Source organism: Spinacia oleracea, chromosome 4 (genome assembly GCF_020520425.1).
Source record: "Spinacia oleracea cultivar Varoflay chromosome 4, BTI_SOV_V1, whole genome shotgun sequence".
Lineage (NCBI taxonomy): Eukaryota > Viridiplantae > Streptophyta > Magnoliopsida > Caryophyllales > Amaranthaceae > Spinacia > Spinacia oleracea.
This window is the reverse complement of record NC_079490.1, coordinates 19,497,430-19,520,251: the sequence shown is the minus strand read 5'-3', so window position 1 is coordinate 19,520,251 and position 22,822 is coordinate 19,497,430. Positions and strand designations below refer to the sequence as shown.

The 22,822-nt window shown below is 34.8% G+C and overlaps 1 protein-coding gene and 2 long non-coding RNA genes across 3 annotated transcripts; all 3 read right to left on the bottom strand.

The window, feature by feature from the left end:
- Positions 1 to 1,671: 1,671 nt before the first annotated feature.
- Positions 1,672 to 3,045, bottom strand: LOC130460045 (uncharacterized). The gene is made up of 4 exons (XM_056827698.1): positions 2,893 to 3,045; positions 2,741 to 2,801; positions 2,130 to 2,558; positions 1,672 to 2,045 (listed from the first exon to the last, which is right to left on the bottom strand). The coding sequence occupies exons 3-4, from the start codon at positions 2,534 to 2,536 to the stop codon at positions 2,027 to 2,029; spliced, it is 426 nt and encodes a 141-aa protein (XP_056683676.1). The 5' UTR covers positions 2,537 to 2,558; positions 2,741 to 2,801; positions 2,893 to 3,045; the 3' UTR covers positions 1,672 to 2,026.
- A 337-nt stretch (positions 3,046 to 3,382) lies between these two features.
- LOC130460046 (uncharacterized) lies at positions 3,383 to 4,808 on the bottom strand. Its single transcript, XR_008919887.1, has 2 exons — positions 4,328 to 4,808; positions 3,383 to 3,764 (listed from the first exon to the last, which is right to left on the bottom strand). It is a non-coding gene; the product is annotated as an uncharacterized lncRNA (long non-coding RNA).
- Positions 4,809 to 6,403: 1,595 nt separating this feature from the next.
- Positions 6,404 to 8,533, bottom strand: LOC130459305 (uncharacterized). Its single transcript, XR_008918614.1, has 3 exons — positions 8,252 to 8,533; positions 8,010 to 8,151; positions 6,404 to 7,082 (listed from the first exon to the last, which is right to left on the bottom strand). It is a non-coding gene; the product is annotated as an uncharacterized lncRNA (long non-coding RNA).
- Positions 8,534 to 22,822: the final 14,289 nt, after the last annotated feature.

Genomic DNA, 22,822 nt, shown 5'->3' with positions numbered 1-22,822 from the left:
CACAAAAAAACCTAATTCATAAATCATACTCGGTCACTAATTAGCTAATCTGATTATATATATTATGGTCTGAAACAAGGTTTCGATTTTCGATGGCAAACAAGATTCCCAAAAGATTTTGTGTAAGACGGTTAGACCATTTTTTTGATACTAACATTAGTGTAAAACTAGTATAATACTCGTGCGATGCACGGTTTATAAAATTCACATACTAATCTTATACTAATCTAAATATTAAGAGTGATGATATTAACTTCTCAATCTATAGTTAAAAAAATATATGAAATAGAGGTGATAATAATTTAGTATTGACCTACTTGTCAGTCGTCACAATACAAAATTTCACATCATAAATTTACTTTACTCGTTCCGTATAATTTAAACTACGGAATTCATTATTAAAACGTATTTGTTTTCGTGACATATTGTACACCATTAGAAAAATATTATTGCGTATTAAATCATATCTATCACGACTACAACAGATTTATAAACCCCTTGTCAAAGAAATTAGGTATACATAATGTTTGTTCCTAATACCTTGTGTACAAAAGGGATGATGCAAGTTTATAGAGATTCGTTGGAGGGAGTATAAGAGAAGTATGCATATTATTTCCCATCACTCGTGGCGAGAAAAATAATATTGTTATTTGGTTGAACATGTTGGAATAAAGTTCATTCAAGTCTAATATTTAGTTGGGCCTTTTATGTATGGAATATCATGCTAAGGGGTTTCTAAATCCATTTCAACATACTAAAATCTCATACCACATCCCATCTTATATTTTAAATTCACCCCGTTTGATTGTACAATCCATTATATAATTGAACCACTGACATATATAGAGTGGCATATCGTTTTACATACGTAGAATACATACCAAGATCTATAGTATGAAACAGAGCAATCCAGATACTCTACTTTGATTTCAGATGAAGCAAATGTATGCAAATTATACGTATAATCTATTAAAAATGAAAGGTTATGAACATCATATTATAAAAAGTTACTTTAGCTTCCATCATACAACGTATTAGAAATTCTTCTAATGATATGATCTGATACACTAAACAGATAAATATCTTAACACATTTATTAACATATAAGATATCTATCTTTTTCCCGGTTATAATGTGTCGCACGCACCAAGAAGCTCTTGTCCAGGTTTCTTCAATACCATGATCGAAGTCTAAACATTGTAGAAAAAGTTATATTACAAAGTAAACCTTTTAAAGCTTAATTGTAGACTCGTGCAATACACGGTTTATTCATATTTTATCATTTCACACCATATAGTTTTGTATGCTAATTACACTAGTGGAAAAAGGGTCATTTGCATCGCACTTTTAAGCACATTTGCGTCGCACATCGTGCGTGGCAAAAGCTCTCGACGCAAATGACTAAAAGTCATTTGCGTCGCACATTTGTGCGACGCAAATGAACCTTATTTGCGTCGCACAATTAGCTAATGTGCGACGCAAATAACTTTTCAGGCATGGTGCTGAAAAGTCATTTGCAACGCACATTAGCTAAATGTGCGACGCAAATGACTTTTCAATATGTTAAAAAAAATGTCATTTGCAACGCACATTAGCTAAATGTGCGACGCAAATGACTTTTCAATATGTTAAAAAAATGTCATTTGCAACGCACATTAGCTAAATGTGCGACGCAAATGACTTTTCAATATGTTAAAAAAAATGTCATTTGCGTCGCAGATTAGCTAAAGTGCGACGCAAATGACTTTTGGATATTCTAAAAAAAATGAGCTGCTGATTTTATTTAATCCATAGATTAAATAAAATAAGCAGCTTTCAGTACTAGTATATTCAGAGCATAAAAATAAAAGTAAACTAGGTGAAAATTTTGACAATATTTCCTTTGTAATTTGACCCTCCCCAATACCGGGAATGTTATAATACATTAATATATACCTGTCAAAACAGTTTACAACCCAATAAAAGGCAAATTCACCATAGATCAACCAACATGTTGATAACCTAACTACACTTTAAACATAAAAGTTTAAGTAAATATCTCTATCCTGGATATAAAAATGGAAGATGTTAGAAATCAAATCTATGACAAATCAAGATATGACTTTCAATACAAAGATGGGATGCATTACCAACGGTGATAGTCACAGTTAAGGCAGAGAACTTCAAGAAAGTCCAGCAACTGGTGAAAATAAACACTCTTTAGGCTGGCTTGGTTTTGTTCTTGTTTCAACTGGCTGCTGCCAGAATTGCTGCTTTCTACTTCTGCCAGAACTGCTGCTGCTGCTTCTAGCTTGTAATCGATAACTGTTGTTGCCAGAACACCTGCTGCTGCTGCTGCTGCTGCTGAAGCTATGTTCACCAGTGCTCGGACGCTCAAGGGATGAAAGATGTCACCCAATGGATGACCGAACCAGGCAGAGTCGGCCAGCAGATAATTGACGGCCTTAGAAGGATTACATGAGCTGTACTTTGGTTGCAAACCATCTCCATGGTGTCGCACCCCGATGCTGCTCCATGCCACCCTATTCCACAACATGCTCCTCTTGTTTCCTTGATGCCTACCACCCAAAAATTCACATACCATCACTACCAACATCACAACAGAATCAGCTTAGAGACATAATTATGCATATATAACTGCATAAGTAACACTAAGTATTGTACAACATTATAACCAGCATTGTTACAAGATCATAGGTTAAAAACAGTTCCACCAATGTAATGTAATGAAAGTGCTTACCATAGTGTTTAGGGTTGGACAAGATACGCATGAAGCCTTGGTAAACATCACAGAACACAAACTGGGCATCAGAGAGCTCCAAAGGTCAGTTATGTGATCCAACAAAAGCTGATTATGTTGCGAAATATACTGATTGATCTCATTGACACAACCTCTTGTACTTTTAATATTTCTGCCGGAATGAAAGTACCAGTCAACCACCGTCCTAGTAGCTCATTCCATCTGCAAGACACGTGGATGCTTCTTAGCGAGTTTACTGGCTTCAATCTTAACCATTTCCTTGTATTCTGAGCGAGTTTACTGGCTTCAAACCCTAGCTTCTTCTTGCTCCGGCCATCTTTCTCTTCTTTTCCTCAAGTAGAGACAAAAGGTAGTCAAGATCCTTCAGAGACACGTCAGTGCCCTGTCTACATATTATAGATTATTCAAAGAGTGAACTCCAATTTAAAAAGCGATAAATCACTATTAAAACATCCAACTCCACAGAGTTTCTGACAACGATTGTAACTAATAAGTAATTCCAAATTGCCACAGAAAGAAAGGTCGTGTAGAAACTTTAATCACCAAAAGGAGCATATGCCAAGACAACTGCTCCGAGTCCACTTCATAACTACGAAATTTATACATTGGTTACATGTCTAATTGCCAAATCACCAGTTTCGTGATCTAATTACCAACAACAATTGAAAATTACAGTGTTCGATCATGTTCAATGCAATGATATGCAAGTGTTCGACAACTATCTTTTGTTAAGTCTTCACAAAATTTGAAGAAAATAAATAAAACAAGAACACAAAAAGGAGAAGCCAACAGAACTAGAGGAAACCTCTGTCAATCCGGGATTGCTTCTACACCTAACACAAACAACTCTTGTATGTTATCTTCAGCATCTACGGAGGTAGTATACGTAATATTCAAGCACATATTACCAAACAGCTTCTGTGGCAACCACATGAAAATCCTTACGGGACCTTAACAACATCTAGTATTTAACATAACAGAAAATAATAGTGAAGCTCTTTACCTGAAAGAAAAATAAAGAAAATAATGCCAAGTTGCCAACGAAAGGGTTTCTTCACAAGTTCCCAATTAAAACATGGAGTACAAAAATGAGAGCAACCGAATTTGGCAAATTGCATTAATATTATCCATACATTTGATGATATAAAAAATATATTGCAGCAAGAGAAATTGCACTTCACTCTCAACATTTTGATTTTTTCAGGAAACCAGACCAATACAAGTCAGAAGACCAATACTACAAGGATATAAGGGTAAAGCTGAAAATTAATTTAAACAACAATCAAAATCATAACACATTTCTCCCAAATACATCCAAATCTCACAAAATAATAGCAATTCCGTGCCTAAAACCTACAGAATAGTAGTCCAATGCCAAAAAAGTAAAATTCTAAACAACGAAATTCTAAGAATTATCAGTGCATTTTTCCGTCAAAAATCAAACGAACTCAAAACCTTAACAGTCAAGAGACAATGCACAATTCAAATTAAAATGAACAATTAAAATTCAATATCCACAAAAATTCAATCTTAATATCAAAATTAAAATTCAATCTTTAAATATACCTAGGAGAGGAGAGAAGACAGTGACCAGGAGCGGAGGAGTGGGCGGCGGCGTGGGCGGCTGCCGTGGAAGGCGGCGTTAACACGGAGCAGCGACACTGATTAGTTTGAGTTGAACGACGCAGGGGAAGAAGAGAACGAGCAGCAGGTTGAAGAGGAGAACGAACAACAAGTTGAACGGCGCAGGGGAAGGAGAGAACGACGCAGAAGGAGGGAAGACGACGGCAGTGAAGCTGGTAAACGGAAGGGTGAAGCCGGTGAGAACGGATGTTTTGGGCTTAACTGGTTTCGATAGATTTAGGTCATTTGGAGCAAGTCAGAATATTGAAGAAAACAATTAAAAGGTGAGCGCGAATTTGAGAAAAAATTAAATTCACAAACACCTGTGCGTCGCAGCTTTATTAAACTGCGAGGCAAATGACTCTAAGATGTTCTCAGAGTCATTTGCGTCGCAGATTAATAAAACTGCGACGCACTTGATTGATTAAATTGCGTCGCTGTTTTACTAATCTGCGACACAAATGATTCTGGGAGCATTTTAGAGTCATTTGCCTCGCTGTTTAATAAAGCTGCGACGCAAATGACTAAATTTTATGCTAAAATTTATCATTTGCGTCACATGTTTAGATTGGCGATGCAAATGCAGCGATGCAATTAAACGTTTTTGCACTAGTGTTAAATGAAAATCACAATATAGCATCTTGACTATGTACTTTTTTTTAGAATACCACTGATTATTTTTATTGGAACCTAATTTTTTATATCACGGTAGCAGGTTGTAGTTAGGGAGTGTCTATTCTTACCGCCTTAAATGTTGTACCACCCTCTTTACCATAGCTACTATAATTTTTTTTATCCCTAACCCTATCCATCAAGACCATCACCACTAATCCCCTTATTGTAAAAGAAAATCTGCAGCCATCACAGTAATCCACTCGATTCGAGCTCGTATTTCTCCAAAGAAATTAAAAGTGTTGCATTAGCTCGTGCTTCATCCGTTGGGGCCTATGGTCATGCATCTCCAAAGAAATTCATGCACGATGTATCTCTTAGCTAGTTTCTTTCAACATAATTAGTCGAATAGCGCTAGTAGTATATGATTATACGTTTGGCCTAAAACCTTACAAATCTGCTATAATTTTATCTTAACTTTCATTATCAAGTTTCGGATATTTAAAGGAATAGTTTATAAAATACATGATCTGAACTTAGAGATTTAAACTGTAATGTTACTATATCATGAACTTACCCGTGTAGTATTTTCTTATGATAAGTAGTGATAACGGTTTTGTATTATACATTAAAAAGTCTCCAAGCAGATGGCCTAATCATATCCAAATAACAATCTATATGTTAAGACAAATTCGTTAAGACAACTAACTACAAAGAAGAGATTATATATGACTTCTCAAAATAACAAATCATATATGTTAAGACAACTAACTATAAAGAAGAGAATATATATGACTTCTCAAAATAACGAATCATATATGTTAAGATAAATTCGTAAGCGTATAATTATGTATAGACTTTTAATATTATACTTCATCCGTTTCATAAAAAATGCAACACTTTTAATTTTACTATTATTGATACACCAACTTTAACTATATATCACTACTACAAAAAAGGGCATAGAGTACTGTTGAAATACACTTTATAGGACGCCTTAGAGGCGTTTTCCAACTCAACGCACTATAAAATTTATAAAACGGGTAAAAGAACCGTTTTATATACCTAGTCATAAAGTACAGTGATAAGAGATAAGCGTCCTCTATTCCCTTCCTAAAATCAGAAAATGAACAAGGAATATAGAACGCTTAATGTACATAACCGTCTCCTATACTCTATAATAAAGCGCGCTTTCCGTACATAACCGTCCTCTATTATACCCGTTAAATATTGAGATACAGAACATCTTCCGTACATAGGCGTACTATATACTTCCCGTTTAATATTAAAATAGAAAGCGGTTTCCTTACGTACTGATTTTTATTATTCGAATCTAAATGAAATTTGCTTACTATGAATACGGATCTAGTAAAATAAGTTAAAGAATTCTCAAATAATCAACAAATTTCAAATTCAAGCTGTTATTAACTCTCTATTTCTTTTGACAATATACAATATATTACAGTACTTCCCCTTGCTCCCTTTTAGCTGAAGTTTGTAGATCGCCAACTAGTTTGATCACTAGTTCACTACTCTACAAATTTTAATACAAATGACATAATCTAACTAAGTAGCTTAGGAAACAAATTCAGCTATGACATGCCTAAAATCAGCCCGTTGAGGATAGGGTAAAGCCTTTACAGCTTCCTCACAATTTGTCTTGATGATGATATATTGACCAATTTCTTTAACACCATGTAAAATTGCTTTTTCTTCTGCATGCGATGGATTTTGAGCATAAACCCTAGCTCCTCCATGGATTTAACTCACAGTAGACCTCTCCACACTCCAACCTATTGATGCACCCATTATTTCTTACTTATCTCCTCATATTTTTTCCAAGAGGCATCACTGGCATGGATACAAAGTATGTGCCTCTTAATTTTCCATGAGTACTTAAAGAATGTCTTTCTTGCTTTCACTTTCTTTGTGGAGACTGGTTTTCCGCCCCAAGGTAGATGATTTTGCTGTCTCCTAAATACTCGTACATCATTTCTATGTAGCCACATTGCCCATTACCAGGCTATAATCTTAACCAATCGACAATTTTGCTTCATGTCCAAATATGATCAGTTGATTCATCTTCCTGCTTGGAGAGAGAGCACATTTAATGCGTTATATTTCACAGCAATGCAATTAAAATACAGAGTATACAGCTCAGGAGAAAAATTTAGAAAAAATAACAAGAACCCCATAGCGCACCCACCTCCACACCACCAACACCAAGAATCACCACCTCAACTACAATAAGCAAACAAAGTAGATATTTCCAACAAAATATACCCCTACTTTTAGCCTCTCCACTCTGTGTGTGATTCTTTCAGCTCAAGTTCGTCAGTAAAACACTAGGCAAATCAACACCAAACTCTCAACAATAAAAACAATATAGACAATTAACACAACCCCATTCATCCTAAGTATGGGAGCAATTAACCTGCCTCGACAGATGCAATAGAAAATGGACCACATTACAATTTTAAAGTTTAAGCTCACTAGATTGCTTGTCTAAAATTGAGTTTTCTCTGTTTGCTAACCAAACCACAAGTAAATGGAGGAGGCCGGTGAAACGCGGTTTTGCTTTCGCTGGAGTTCTCGATCTCATCAATTAACCTGCTCTTATTTTTTTTACAATTTTCAGCATCTTAAACTGCAAATGGGACATTAATTTCACCATTTTTCATTCACATTTTCAACAACAAACTTCACCATTTCCACCCGAGCACACTAGCACACAGTATGAAAATGTCAATATATTCAGACTCAGATAGCAACTCAGGGGATTACCGAATAATAACCAGAGATATACAACAACGGAAAAACATACAGGATCACAACCGACAAATTGAGGATCATATAGTTCTCAAATTCACACCAATTTCGGATGATATAATTAATCGTAATATAAATCAAAACTAATTTCGGAGAAGAACATCAATCAAACATGATAAGTCACATGCAACACAAGAATCGGAAGATAAATTGATCAAACATAGATGAAAATTAGATACATTACCTGATTTAGTCCGACCAATACCGTTGTCAATAATTGACTAGGTCTTGTTAGCTTTGACTGGAACAAGCCTAAAGAACAACTCTGGCTGCGCATCAAACTTACTCTTATCTGTCAAACTCTCAAACCTAATCTTATCCAACGCCTACAAAGATATTTGAACAAAAAATCATCAATAAAAATGTACAAATAAAATATCAACAGAAAAAAAAAACCCCGAAATGAATAGCAGAATCAGGACATACATCTCAAGAGTTGGAGATGAGTTCACGAAGCCACGAAGGAAAATCTCTTTGATAGAGTAGAAAGTGTTGATGATAACTGATAAGGCTAAGAAGCTGGTTGATTTCTGCCTGGAACCAGAAAGTCTCTGCGAAAGCCATTGATGAACCTTCGCCAAATTAAAACCTAGAAAAACCCCTATTGAGAGAATGAATAAGTTTTTGGAAGTTATTTTGCCTTTTTGGAATATATTGCCGCCTAACAAGTACAGTTTCAATTGGATTTTTTTCCCTTTTTTTTTGCATAATTAGGTTTCAATTGAGTGACGCTACTAGTTTAGGTTTTTTTTTTTTTATTTAAACATATTTAAGCCCGGAATACATAACTGTTATCAATTATCAGAGATAGAGCTTTCTATTTTAAATTTAATTATTATTATTATTGTAAAGAATACAAGACGTTTATGTAAGTAACCGTACTCTATTCTTTTCTTCACACAACTGTTATATTAGAAATGCGTACTATATACTTCTATAAAACGCTTAGCAAACTTAAGCGTACTCTATTCAGCGTTTCTTATTCCAACTTTTGTAGTAGTGTATTTTTACTAATTTATTAAAAGCAAATATTATCAAGTAAAATGTCGTTGAATAGATTTCATTATATACATTCATAATGTTAAAATTTTAAGATTTTTTAGAAAAAGATAATTAGGGATAATTATGGTCAAAATTTTTATATTGGCAAACGTGCTAATCAAAGTGTTGCAATTTTTTTGAAACACAAGAAATATTTGGTAAAAAGCAATAAACCATTTGATATTACGATTCACAGCTCTATATTCAGGTATCTGTGTACTATTTGCGTGAGATTATAGGGATGTAAAACATTTGTTGTTGTAATTTTTAGTTAAATTTAATTATTTATATTAATGGAGAGGTGACCAATGAGTGACGTTTGTCATCTATTTTAGTATTTTTTTTTATAGTATAAGATAATCAAATAAAAGAATGGCACTTGTCAGCACCATGTAATCAGATTTGTACGTAGTTTGAGGAAATATAACATATAAGAATCTTTAAAAATGAAAATCTTGATAAGTTACATTTTTACGTTATATTTTTAGGATGTTTATATTATCAACAGAATCTAAAGATTTATAATAGCAATCAATAATATTTTCTTTGTGCATCTTTTTCCTTAAATAAAACAAATAAATTTTGACTAATATTTTTAATTTTTTTATATACATTAAAAGAGAGACCAATCAATGAGTGACATTTGTCATCACCACATTGATTTCCTCTCTTTTAGTATATTATATAGATAGATATAACTAAAAGTAATAAAATCAGAACTAATTGAATAACAAAATAGTTAAAGTATAAAGACAAATAGTTAAATTTATGAGTCGAACGATTACTATTTTTTCACAAACTTATTATTAACTAAAACTCATTAAATCTTAACTAATTGATCTCATTGCTTAACTAACCAGTTTCATGGTTTAACTAATTGGTTCAGTTCTTAACTAATCAGTTTCATTGCTTAACTAATTGGTTCAGTGCTTAACTAATCAATTTCATTAGGTGACAACAAAGTGGTCTAACTGTTAGAAGGTCTTTTTTAAAGGTGGGTAAACAAGATTATATCCGTAACTCATAACCAGTTAACCACCATGTACAACGACGTACATCATACTACTTAGATCAATATTAACTGAACCTTTTTTCTCTTTTTATCCCGAGGGAAATATTAATTGAACCTAACAATCCTTATTATATCATCGCAAATAATTACTCCTTAGTCCTTACACATTAAAGTAAGTGATGTATACAAATTGTAGGGCCTATGCAATTGCCCACCTTGGACGTATTCTCTCAGTGCCACCCTTTTGACTTCTAAATTAGTAAAATTAAAAATAAACGTACCAATAATAATAATAATAATAATAATAATAATAATAATAATAATAATAATAATAATAATTTCTCTCAAAATGGGCGATTAGGGGATTAGGGCTTTTCACGACAGCATTGTTCATCATTCCGGCGGGTTCAAGGACGGTCTCAGGCAGGTCGGCGGCGGGTTTCCAGTGCATCGGTTTTTTTTCAGGGGGGTTGCAGGTGTCTCGGGTTCATTTCAGGCGGTTCCACGGTCGTCAAGTAGTGCAGTTTCAGCGGTTTTTTTTGGGTGTTTTTTGTCCAGTTTCAGGGAAGTATTCGGTGTTCAGGCGAGGTTCAGGCGAGGTTCAGGCGGTTTACAGGTGTGTATTGCGACTGTTTTTGGAGCAGTTGGACGTCAGTTAGGCGGTTACGCGTGTGTATTCAAACGTTATTCAGGCGGAGCTCTCGAATTTCGATCTTGCGTTTGCGTTTGGTGTGTTTGCGTTTGGTGTGTTTGCGGTTCTGGAATTCAGTTTCGGGAAGTCTGGAAGTCAGTTTCTGCAATTCGTGTGTTCAACCAGCAATTCAGTTTCATTTCGTGAGTTCAGTCGTGCCGGATTTGCGGTGTGGTGCTGTGGGTTTTCTCCGGTGTGTGGCCGGTGTGTTTCGGTGTGTTCCGGTGTGTTGGTTCTGGTGGTTTCCGGTGTGTTGCTGTGGGTTGTTCCGGTGGTTTCTTTGCGGTGCATTATCTCAGTCGTTGATTTCAGTTTTGTTTGTGGTGCATTATTTCTGCTGCTGCCATATCATCGTGGGACTCAAAATTCGGTGCGTTCATTCCGGTGCAGTGACGTTGGAGTTACTTTTAGGTTGAAGTGCTTTGTTATGGCGGCTTCCGTGGAGAAGTTTCATTGCCCTTTTGTGGGTCTTAGTTGGTGCCAGGATGGTGGTGGGCGTGGTTTGGTGAGGAGTTCTCTGCTTACTCACTTACGGGATCGTCATTGTTGCTTTGGTGTGCGGGATGTTACCCGTCATTCCCTTACTACCAATTTGCAGGTTTTTTCTTCGGCTGAGGTGACCTTTCGTCGTATGGGAATTTGGCTATGTGGAGATTGTTTCAAGACTCATACTCATCGTACTAGGTGTCGGCATGGCAGTGGTTCTAGTATTGTTTTTGTGGATCCTGATTCTGGGGATGGTATTCTTCGTTTTATTCTCTATGGTATTCAAAAACCCCTAGCTCCTACTTCCGAGCTGCCTTCTTCTGATGCGCCTCGGGAACATCATTTTTCTTTTGATGTTGCTCTTCTAGACTCTTTGTTGTCTAAGCGGTTGCGTTCTGTGAAATCCATCCCTCCCAAATGTCGTTTGGGTTTTTCGCGAGTTCTGAAAGGGGCGCTTGATAAGGTGATTTGCAGATCAGATGACATCGCTTGTTGGGTTCAGTTGCTCGTGTTACCTCTTTGTGTCCTCACAACTTTTTCTCCGCGGAGTAATCGTGAGTGTTCCTCCGGTGTTAGGCGTCGTCGTCAGGAAGAGAGTATCACCTCTGCTATTCGTTCTTGGGGTGTGCCTGGTGGTTCTGAGCAGCTTGTTATGGACACATTGGCTAGCGTGTCTCCCCCTCTATTGGATGTTGACGACGACCATGATTTGGCGGAGCGTAATATTAAGCAATGCAAGAGAAAGATTTCTGACGGTCACTACACGGCTGCCGTTAGAGTTCTTTCGTCCTCAGGTCTTGCCTCTTACAATGATGCTACTCTTGCTGATTTGCAAGCAAAGCACCCTTCAGTTCCGGAACCTACCTTACCGGATATCCCAGTTGATCATCACCTTACTGCTTCCTCCGCTGTTGTGTTGGAGCAGATTAGGGGCTTTCCGCGTGGTACTTCGTGCGGTAGAGATGGCTTGCGTGCTCAACACCTTTTGGATTGCTTGGGTGGTGCTGCTGTAGCTGTTTCTGATGAGTTGGTGGACTCTATCACTCAGGTAGTTAATCTCTTTCTTGCTGGAAAGTGTCTTGCTGAGCTTGGTGGATATATTGCTAGTGCTCCTCTTACGCCACTTGTTAAGCCGGGTGGTGGTATTCGGCCTATTGATGTGGTCACTATTTGGAGGCGTCTTGTTTCTAAGGTTGGGGCTGCTATGATTGGTCCGCGTTTAGGGAACTACTTTGGGGGGCTTCAGTTTGGAGTTGGGGTTCCAGCAGGTGGTGAGGCTATTCTCCATGCTGTCAATCGTTTGGTTGAGGCTCGTGGGGCCGATGTTGGCCTCTCTATGTTATTGGTGGATTTTCAGAATGCATTCAATTTGGTTGATCGTTCGGCTTTGTTGCGTGAGGTTCGGCTACATTGTCCTGCTCTTTCGCGTTGGGTTGAATTCTGCTACTCTTCTCCAGCACGGTTGTATTATGGGGAGCATACCTTGTGGTCTTGTCAAGGTGTGCAGCAAGGGGATCCTCTCAGCCCTTTGCTATTTTCTTTGGTTCTACATCCATTGGTGTGTCGAATCAGGGACTCTTTTGATCTATCTCTGCAGGCGTGGTACTTGGATGATGGCACTATCATTGGTGACACTTTGGTGGTTGGAAAGGTCTTGGAGGAGGGTCCTCATTTAGGTCTCCATGTTAATGTTGAGAAGACAGAGGTTTTCTGGCCTTCGGAGGACCCACGCAGTCGTCTAGAGGGTGTCTTTCCTACGGATATTGCTCGTCCTGCGCTTGGTGTTAAGTTGCTTGGTGGTCCAGTCAGTACGGATTCCTCTTTTTGTAAGGAGTTGGTTTCGCGACGGGTGTCGAAGACTGTTGTGTTGATGGATGCTGTAGCTAAGCTTAATGATCCCCAGTGTGAGTTGTTGCTTCTTCGTGCGTGCACTGGAGTTTCTAAACTCTACTTTGCTATGCGCACTTGTCCACCTCATCTTTTTGAAGCGGCCCAAGTATCTTTTGATGTGGCTCTTCGGGCTTCTTTAGAGCGTATCGTGACTACTTCGGGACCTGGGTTCGGTGACTGGCAATGGCGTCTTGCTACCTTGCCTTATTCGTATGGAGGATTGGGTGTTTATTCAGCTGGTGATGTTCGGCATTATGCTTTTCTTGCATCCCGTTTGCAGTCTTCTGGTTTGCAGGATTCGCTTCTTCGGCTTTCAGGTGTTGATGGTCCGGGGTCGGCCTTTGATGATGCTCTTGGTCGTTTCAATAGGACCGTGGAGAGCGACCTTATGAGTAGCCCTAGTGAAATCGCTGCCCCCGCTCTCATGAAGAAATTGGCAGACATATATTTCACGAAGGTTACTGCTGATGCGGTATCCGCCTACTCCTTATCTTCGCGTCATGTTGCCCTTTGGAAATCCCAGCAGGGGGATCACTCCTCAGCTTGGTTGCGGGCAGTCTCCATCTCAGGTTTAGGCCAGACTATGAACGGTAAGACTTATCGTTCGTTTCTTTGCTATCGGTTGGGTATTCCGTTGTTCTCTGATTCGACGCCGTGTTCTGCTTGCTCTCGGGTTTTCGATGGGGATATTTATGGGGATCATGCCGTGTCTTGTGCTGGGATTGTGGGTATTAAACATCGACATAATGTTGTTCGTGATACCCTTTTGGATATTTGCTATAGGTCGGGGATTTCTGCTCGTAAGGAGGTTGATGTTGGGCTGACTAGTGAGAGTGATGGAGCTCTTCGTCCTGCAGATATATTGCTTTATTCTTGGGATGGCGGTGTAGATGTGTGTTGACTTGACTGGGTCTTCACCTATGACGCAATCTGGGTTGTCAGACTTCGTTCCGGGTCGGGTTGTGGCGGTTGCTGCGCAGCGGAAGCAGGTTAAGTATGCGGCACGTTGTAGGGCTTTGGGTTACGGTTTCTTTCCTTTTTCCTTCTCTTCTTTTGGGGAGTTAGAGAAAGGGGTTGTTTCGTTGCTGAAGCGGGTCCAGACGTACTCAAGGGCTTAAGACATAGGGGCACGGGCAGCTGCCCACATTTTCAGCAGGATCGGGTTCGCCATAGCTAGAGGAGTGGGGGCCCAGATTGTTTGGTGGTTTCCCATAATAATAATAATAATAATAATAATAATAATAATAATAATAATAATAACAACACTGTATGCTTTACTTGAACACAAAAATTAAAAAGGGACTTAAAACTCGACAATAAATATAATCTATCTTTATAATGCCATATGTCAACTACGTAAATAAAACCTAATCCCGTTTACATAAATTCGTATTTCTCGATAGACCATTAGACCCCAAATCTTTGAATCTTTAATTTTGAAAAGCCAAAAGAACCTAAAAATAAAAAAACAAAAAAATAAAAAATTAGAATTCATCATCTAAATAATAATCATCTTCGTAGTAGTTACTGTGATGAACACTCCAACGATGGTGTAACCATGCGAGCTCATCCGCCTTGACAGTTTCACTTTCAACATCATCATCAAAATATTTGTCGCCGTCGTGAACCGGAATATCGTCACCGGAATTGTTGTTGTTGTTGTTGTTGTTGTCGTCGTTGTTCGAGATCGAACCGTGTTTGTCAACATGTTGTTGGTGGTGTTGTTTACCCGTACGAGTTTGGGCAAGAGATAAATTAAAAAGGATAACACCAACGCTAAAAAAACAAAGCATTACGACCCCGAACCAAAATACACACATTGAATCTTTATCTGCCCTTCGGTAACTCATTGTTTCGGGTCGGATCTTTTCTAACTGCTCGGTAAATAACAAATTTTAACTTTGTTAGAGGGTGGCCTAGTTTATAATGACTATATCAACGTTTCTGTGTGTGTATATATATATAAGAGTTGGAGTTATGAAGCCTAATACTACTCGAACTTTACCTAAACTTGTTAGATAATTGGCTAATTATATTCTAAACTTACTAGGATTAGGTCCGATAAACTCCCCCCCCTAAGAAAAAATACTCGATATGCATTGAATACAAATTAGAATTGAATAACTAAGCTCTCTATTACTTTTTACTCTTTATGTATGATATCATCCACGCGATTTTTAACGGCTCTGTTATGTTCGGCTTCCTTACTCCATTTTCCATATTCATTGAATAAAAATCAGATAAATTCAGTTAACATAAGTTAAGAAAAAATACTCAAGATAAAATAAGTTTAAACATTTTCACCCACAAGGAAGTTTATTTAAGATAAAATAAGTTTTTTTTTCTCCAGATTAATTAAGTACGGATAAGTCAAGAAAAGTTCAGATAAGTCCAATTAAATTCAGATAAGTTTAGACAAAATACGTCGAATAGAATGAAGTCTTAATATGGATAATTTTTTTTTACTACTGCAAAGTACAATAATTAAAGTAATATCTTTGCTTTAATCCAAAATCCAACACTGTGAAAGGGAGAGAGATTTAATGTCCCAGTAAAAAAGTGGGAGTGATTAAATAACCCAATGGATTTGATGGGATAAATTAATCATTTTGCACGATTTTTGACAGAATAATAACCACGTTAAAATATAAAAATAAAATATTTCAAATGTACATAAAGATTAAAATGGGACACCCAAAGCTGAAAACGTAAAGAGTTTTTATTTTTAGGAAGGGGCTAAGTGAGGTAAAGTCACGCCTCTAACGTCCTCCTCTAAGATACTACTAAGCTCTAAAGGTAAAGAATCTAAAATATGAGTGATGATAAAGGTCGCGAGTTGAGACAACATTTAGTTGTCGTAATTTTATGTGTCGGAGTTTAATTGGTACATATACGCGCCACGTAGTTTGTATAAATAAGGTATTCGATATAAACAAGGAAACAAATTAGAATATTTGCAATTTATATTTTTTTGAGGGGGGTGTTTGGGGGGTGGGGGAGACTTTCATGAAAAAATGACACGTGCACAAAATGAACGGAACTTATCTAGTAATTGTACAATTTGTGATTTTGTTAAATATAGTGGATTTTTGGGCATGGTTTGTTCATGAAGCAAATTAGGGTTTCAACTTTTTTGTGTTTGATAATAATTCAAAGATAATTTCAATAAGTACCAACAAAGACTTCCTATAAATAACATTATTGTGGGAAAAGTTCATCCATCATGCACCTTCTAAAAAGGGTTAGGCATATTATTGCCATCAAAACAAATATCCAACGTATTATTCAATGTCTTCATTTTATCTCAGCTTATTGGCAGATCTTTGATACTCAAAAATGAGTGTGGATACCTCAACACTTTTTAATTATTAAATCGAAATTATTAACTTTTATAACATAGCTAAATAAGTAAATATCAGACACTCGGACACATACATACTCGTATGATCTACATGGTAACCTGGATCCGAGTAATGGTATAAATATGGTACGTAAATAAAGTAGATCTAAAATTTGGATGTGTACGTAAAAATAAACAGGTGAAGTCCAATATTAATGGTAACCGAAAGAATAGTCTCCAACTTTTCGGATTTTGCAAGTAATGTGCATGACCCACTTGAGGAATTGACTATGATCTCCATAGTGGGGTCCTCTACGCTCGCCGCCGATTTGTGAAGTACAAAATAGTCCACATGATTTAAAACTAGACCCGTTAAACGGGTCGGTCGGGTCGAGTTGTAAAAAATTATTTTCGGATTGAATCGGGACGGTCACTTTCGGGTTTACAAATGCTTGTTTAAGACCCAGAACTTTCGGGTTCGGGTCGATCCAACGGGTTGAGAGATTTTAAAACGCGCATTGTATTTTCATTAATTTAGGTGATAAATATTTAAAATATGAGCAGAAATTAACAAATTTTCCTACACAAGTTTATATTTAGTCAAATTCAACCATAAAATGACGTATAATTCAATTTAAAATCATATTACACACAGTAATAGTAAAAACAACGTGTTTATTATGCTTAAATTTTCTCATAATCTCATTTTTTTAGTATAAATACAATGATTTTCAATCGGTCGGGTCCAAAACGGGTTTGGTCGGGTTTTGACCCATTATTTTTGGGTTGCTCGGGTTCGGATAAAATTGGGTTACGGGTCACAAAATCTTGTTTAGGACCCAGTATTTACGGGTCGGTTTTTGGGTCGGGTCGATTTTTGACTGGTCTATTTAAAACCTTCATTCTTTCCTTTATCGGGTACTCCTTCCATATTTTAAAAAGAGATATATTTTGACTGGCATACAGATCTAGGAGAGTGACTTAAATTTATTAAAATAAGATGAAAGTGGGATAGTGGTGAATTATTTATTATAATAAAAAGATGATGTGACTAAGTGTGATGACCAAAACATGACAAAAAAGGGAGAGGTGAGAGTTAAACATATGGCGTATTGTGTGTAGGCTCTCAATTTTAACCATTTTACCAATACCAATATATCGTTGGTGAACAGAACACCTTCTTATTAAAGTACTCATAAGAACTACTCTTAATGAATTATTCTAAAGAACAAATATTCACATGGATCAATCCGGCATGATTGAAGGGTCGGATGATAAAATTATTGCACCCTAAATTAAAGTCTCTTGTGTTTGAGATAAACATTTTAATCTATAACTATATCGATCGAGTACTAGTGTACAATGCATCATACGTTAAAATGTTCGTTCTATTTGTAATTCATACTGCATTTATGTATCATTCACATAATAGGGACTTAGGCCCTTGCCTGCCCACTATATCAAATAAATTTTGCATAGTGAATGAAGCGACGTAACTAAGGGTTTTTTTTTTTTTTTTCAATGACCACAAGAACAATTTAAATTATAAACTAGTGTTATTGGTCCGGACGGTGCCCCGGATTATTGGTCATTGTTGGTAATATGATATTAATATTTGGAACATACATAATTATTGAATTATTAACAATTTAGATAAAATGGAGATATAATAGTTTTGTTATAAATAAAAATTAATTTAATTTATTGTTTGGTTTGTATATATTTTACCAATTGTTTAGATTCATTTTAGTCTTTGTTTTGTAACTTTGAAATGCAATATATTAAAGATAAAGATGATAAAATCAACATAATAAATATGTAGCTTAGATGGTAATTCTTTCACATTAATAATTAGAGATCATGGGTTTGAATCTTGTTAGAGACATTTTTTTAAGCACACTGCCACGTATTCACGTATGTGGTACCATATCATGTTAAGTAAAATGCGACACATGGCGGTATGGCATGTCTTGTCTTGGAGTTTTAATAATATTATAGATAGATTATAGATTATAGATTATAGATAGAATAGAGAATTTGAACCCATGACGTATGGTACACAAGTCATCGATCTAACCCACTAGCCAAAGATTTCATTGATACTAATTTAAGTTAAATTAATACTCCGTATGTTTTTGATAATTTCTTGGTTCCTACGCGTGTATAATGTATGAGTTTCTTTAAAATCTATACCCAGTCTATACTTAATATTTAAAAAATAAAATCATAAATGATTATATGACATGTGTCACCGATCTCCATCTTTCATCTTTTTTTTTTCTTTCAATTTTTTCTTTTGTTGTTTGTTATATGAAGTACTAGATTAGATCCCGTGTATGCACGAATATTCTAAAATTATTTGATCATTTTTATTAAATATTTGGTAACAAAATAATTGTTCAAAAATAATTAAGTAGCATAGAGTAAACAGTATCTTGACGGATTTTTAAAATATTTATAAAGTTAGGGTGTATTTTATGGTTTTACAAATATTATTTTTTGAGAAATAAAATTGCAAATGAAAGTTTATATTGAAGATCAAATAAAGAGAGAATGATAAAATTTTATCAAATACACTGAATCATTTTCATAAAAAATTATTGAAATAAGTACATGAATAAAAAGGAAAAAAAGTTTTGGCGGGATTTTTTTTTACCAGGATATGACATGTGTAATTCTTGGTGTCTGTTTTAATAGAAAGTGATAGATAATACTCATTCCGTCCCTTAATACTCGCACCGCTTTCCTTTTCGGGTCGTCCCTTAATACTTCTATAAATGGATTTTTTTTACCAATATTATATTATTTCTCACACTTACCTACTAACCCCACTCCCTACAAAAAATCATTTAAAGTTTCACACTCCCACTATCGGATTACATATTTCCCACTAACTATATTAAAAAATACCTCACTATCAACTACCACCCATTAAATTAATAAGTCAATTCAAGTGTCTTAAACTCCACACTGGTCAAACCGGTGCTAGTAGATTTTAATTTTCAGTTTCAACACTTATTCCACTTCATCTCCCTCATTTAACATCAATTTACTATTTAATTTATATATTGATTCAACCTCTTTTACTCCATTTCCCTAATTTACCATTTAAGTTATATATTTTTTCAAATTTCAAATTCCCCCTCTATATGAACATATATTTTTACTAAAATTACAAACCCTCAATAAAATTAACACTTAAAAAAAATGGTTTAACATCCATTATATAATTGTTCGTTCTTTAAACCGGGTTCAAAAGCTAATTGTGTAAATTAATGACATTATTTTTATGCCTTTTGTATCTCATTAATAATATATTTGGACATCACTGTATTGTTGCTACCGGAACATCGACAAGTTAAGACCGACAACGGATCACGCTCATCTATTACATTATACTAAAACAGACATCAGAAATAGCACGTGTCACTTCCCAATCGATGTAAAAAAATTTCCCCAAAAAATATTTCCTAAAAAATCTCTTCTTTATTTTATTTTATTTTATATCTTTTGTTTTAACTGTTTATATATTGGAAAATACCATATTTGAATATAAATTATGAAAATAATTATATGTCACATAATAATTTGATAAAAATAACTTTTGGTAATATTTTAGTCAAATCGTTATATTAATAATGAAAAATATATTTACTTAATATTTTGATCAAATAGTATACCGAATATTTTGCTCAAATTAAATCAGCTTCTCAAACATTTAAAATATGTAATACTTAGTAGGACAATATTGTATTAGATGATTAAATGAGTATGTTAAAGATTTATTAATCAGGGGCGGGCCCAGGAATTTATAAATGGGGGTCCAATTTTTTTTTTTTTTTATTTGCTTTCTAATTTCTCATATGTGCTCTTTTAGGGTGTTAAAGTTGAGAGGTAAGTAGACGAAATATTAAAAACGTTATAATAAAATACGTGGAGGATTTATGATCTTTATTTTTAGTTTTTCATAACAATAAAACTCAACACTTAGTTCAAATTACAACAATAATTTGGCGCAATTTCAATTTAAAATGAAAAAAACGAGTTTATCATAATTTGAAAGAGATTTACTTTATTACAATAATTGTCACTGAACAAATAGCACACAAAAACACTAATAAGAAAAAGGAACATCATTCTTAACGCTTAAGGGGTATTATGCTATTATATACGAATGAATTAATTAAGCTTCTAAGTCTAAGAAACATGGAACTATAAGTCTATAAAAGTGGAGTATAAAAATACATTATTAGAAGTATATGTTATGGAAATTGCAAAACCTTTTTGAAGAAAAAATAACAATACTTTTTTTTTTTTTTGTAAAAGCAAAATCATGAATCATTATAGGAAAAAATAAAATTAAAAAGGGATGACGGAAAAACGACTTGTAAAAGGAAAAGGAGAAAAGGTAAACATGAAGAATTTAGATGATTAACTAAGGACAAGTAAAAGACAAAAAGACAAAAACAAGGGGGATAAAAAATCAAATTTAGCCTCCCAATAAGAGGAATCGAACTCTAGTTCCATGTGTAGCATAGTATTCAAGCAACCATTATGTTACAAGTATATTTCATTGTCATTAATGTAAGTTAATCACACATAACTTAAATATTTCAAGTACAATTAATTACCCTATATCAATTTTACAGTTTTTTCCCAAAAATAATCGGGGTCCCTTTGAACCCCTCGGGGTCTATATAGGTCCGCCCCTGTTATTAATGATGCAATATTTTTGGGTAGAGAAATATTTCAGTCAAATACTATTAAAACTTGTCAAATAGTTTAAGAATATTCGTGCATGCACGAGACTTAATCTAGTATCTTGCTATTGTAGTGTCTTCAAGTTTAGGTTCCGTTCTATTGGACTTTTTTTTACTGAACTTATATTATATGAACTTAACTGAACTTATCTGAACTTATTTTATCTGAAAAAAACTTATTTTGTCTGAAGTAAACTTATTTGTGTGTGAAAATGTCTGAAAAAAAACTTATTTTTGTTGAACTTATATTATCTGAAATTATCTGAACTTAATTAAATTTATTTGAACTTATTTGAACTTAACTGAACTTATCTGAACTTATTTTGTCTGAAATAAGTCAAAACAAGTCGAACAGAATAGAGCCTTAACTGAACTTATCTGAACTAATTTATCCGAAAAACACTTATTTTGTCTGACATAAACTTATTTGTGCGTGAAAATGTCTGAAAAAAAAAACTTATTTTTGCTGAACTTATATTATGTGAACTTATCTGAACCTAAGTGAACTTATCTTAAATTATTTTGTCTGAAATAAGTCAAAATAAGTCTAACAGAATAGGACCTTATTTTTTTTTTTTTTATTTCCCCTAATTGCTCTTTAAGCTATGTTTAAGCATGTCATAAAAAATAAAAATAAAAATAAATATTGGACATCATTACTCTGTATATTATTTCGTGAAGTGTACTCCGTACAAGTTTTTAAGTAAAAAGTACAAACATACGTACTACGTATATATGTTTGTTTACATCGTTGTATACATATAAGTCGCGACTAGCAAAAAGATCCATTACGTAAACAATGTGGGTGATTTTTTAGTTCGAGTATTATAAGTATGAGTTTAGAATGGTCTAAATTCATAACATTTGTTTGGTTGAAAATTTTAAGAGTTTAAACCGATACCTTTAGGTGTCAAATAATGAAAACATCTCATCCCCAAATCGAATCAAACATATGGTCGATACTAAAAAATTAAGTTCCAAACGAATAACACCTTGATATCATAATAAAATTACCGGAAGCCATACAAGAATACTCTGCATCAAATATCATATCTTACCTATAATAGTTCGTGATCCCTTTGAAGTACTATTGCTTATTAACATATCTATGAAAATTAAATCACGTCTATATTAGAGTAAGATTAGTGCTAGTCTGAGCTAAGACTTCCACATCAGCTTTTTATTAATTTTTCATTTTTTTGATTCTTGTCGAGACTCTCTCAGACTTGCTGAATTTTGTCACTTCACTCCTCATACTCATTCAAGACTTGTAAAAATAAAAAAAATAAAAAAATAATTAAGATAGAATTTACTGTTTAAACGTCTTAAGTAGAGTCTTAATATTCCAAGACTAATGAGTATTGATCCTATAAACCCAAATAAATAAATAAATAATAAAAAGGTTATAAACAAAGGGAAAAAGAACAATGTTGTAACATAATCAAATTCTTGAAGTTGGTTTCAAATATCGAACGGAATTCAAACTATTACGAAACATCAAAGTTCGTATTTCCAACAAAAATCATCATAATCATCATATTCATCAAAATCGTTGTAAGAGATCGATTCGGAAGCCGGAACACCATCACCGGAATTCTTGTTGTTGTTCGAGACCGGCGTCGGATTCTGATTACCGTGATCAGAATTTTTGGAGATCATGGATTGAGAAGACAAACCAACGTTATTATTATCAACTCGTTCTTGTTTACGAACTTGGGCTAGAGAAATATTAAAAAGAATAAGACCAATGCTAAATAAACAAAGCATTACCACCCCT

Coding starts and splice junctions, on each gene's coding strand:
- LOC130460045 (XM_056827698.1), bottom strand. CDS start 2,536: ATGTTGTGGAATAGGGTGGCATGGAGCAGCATCGGGGTGCGACACCAT.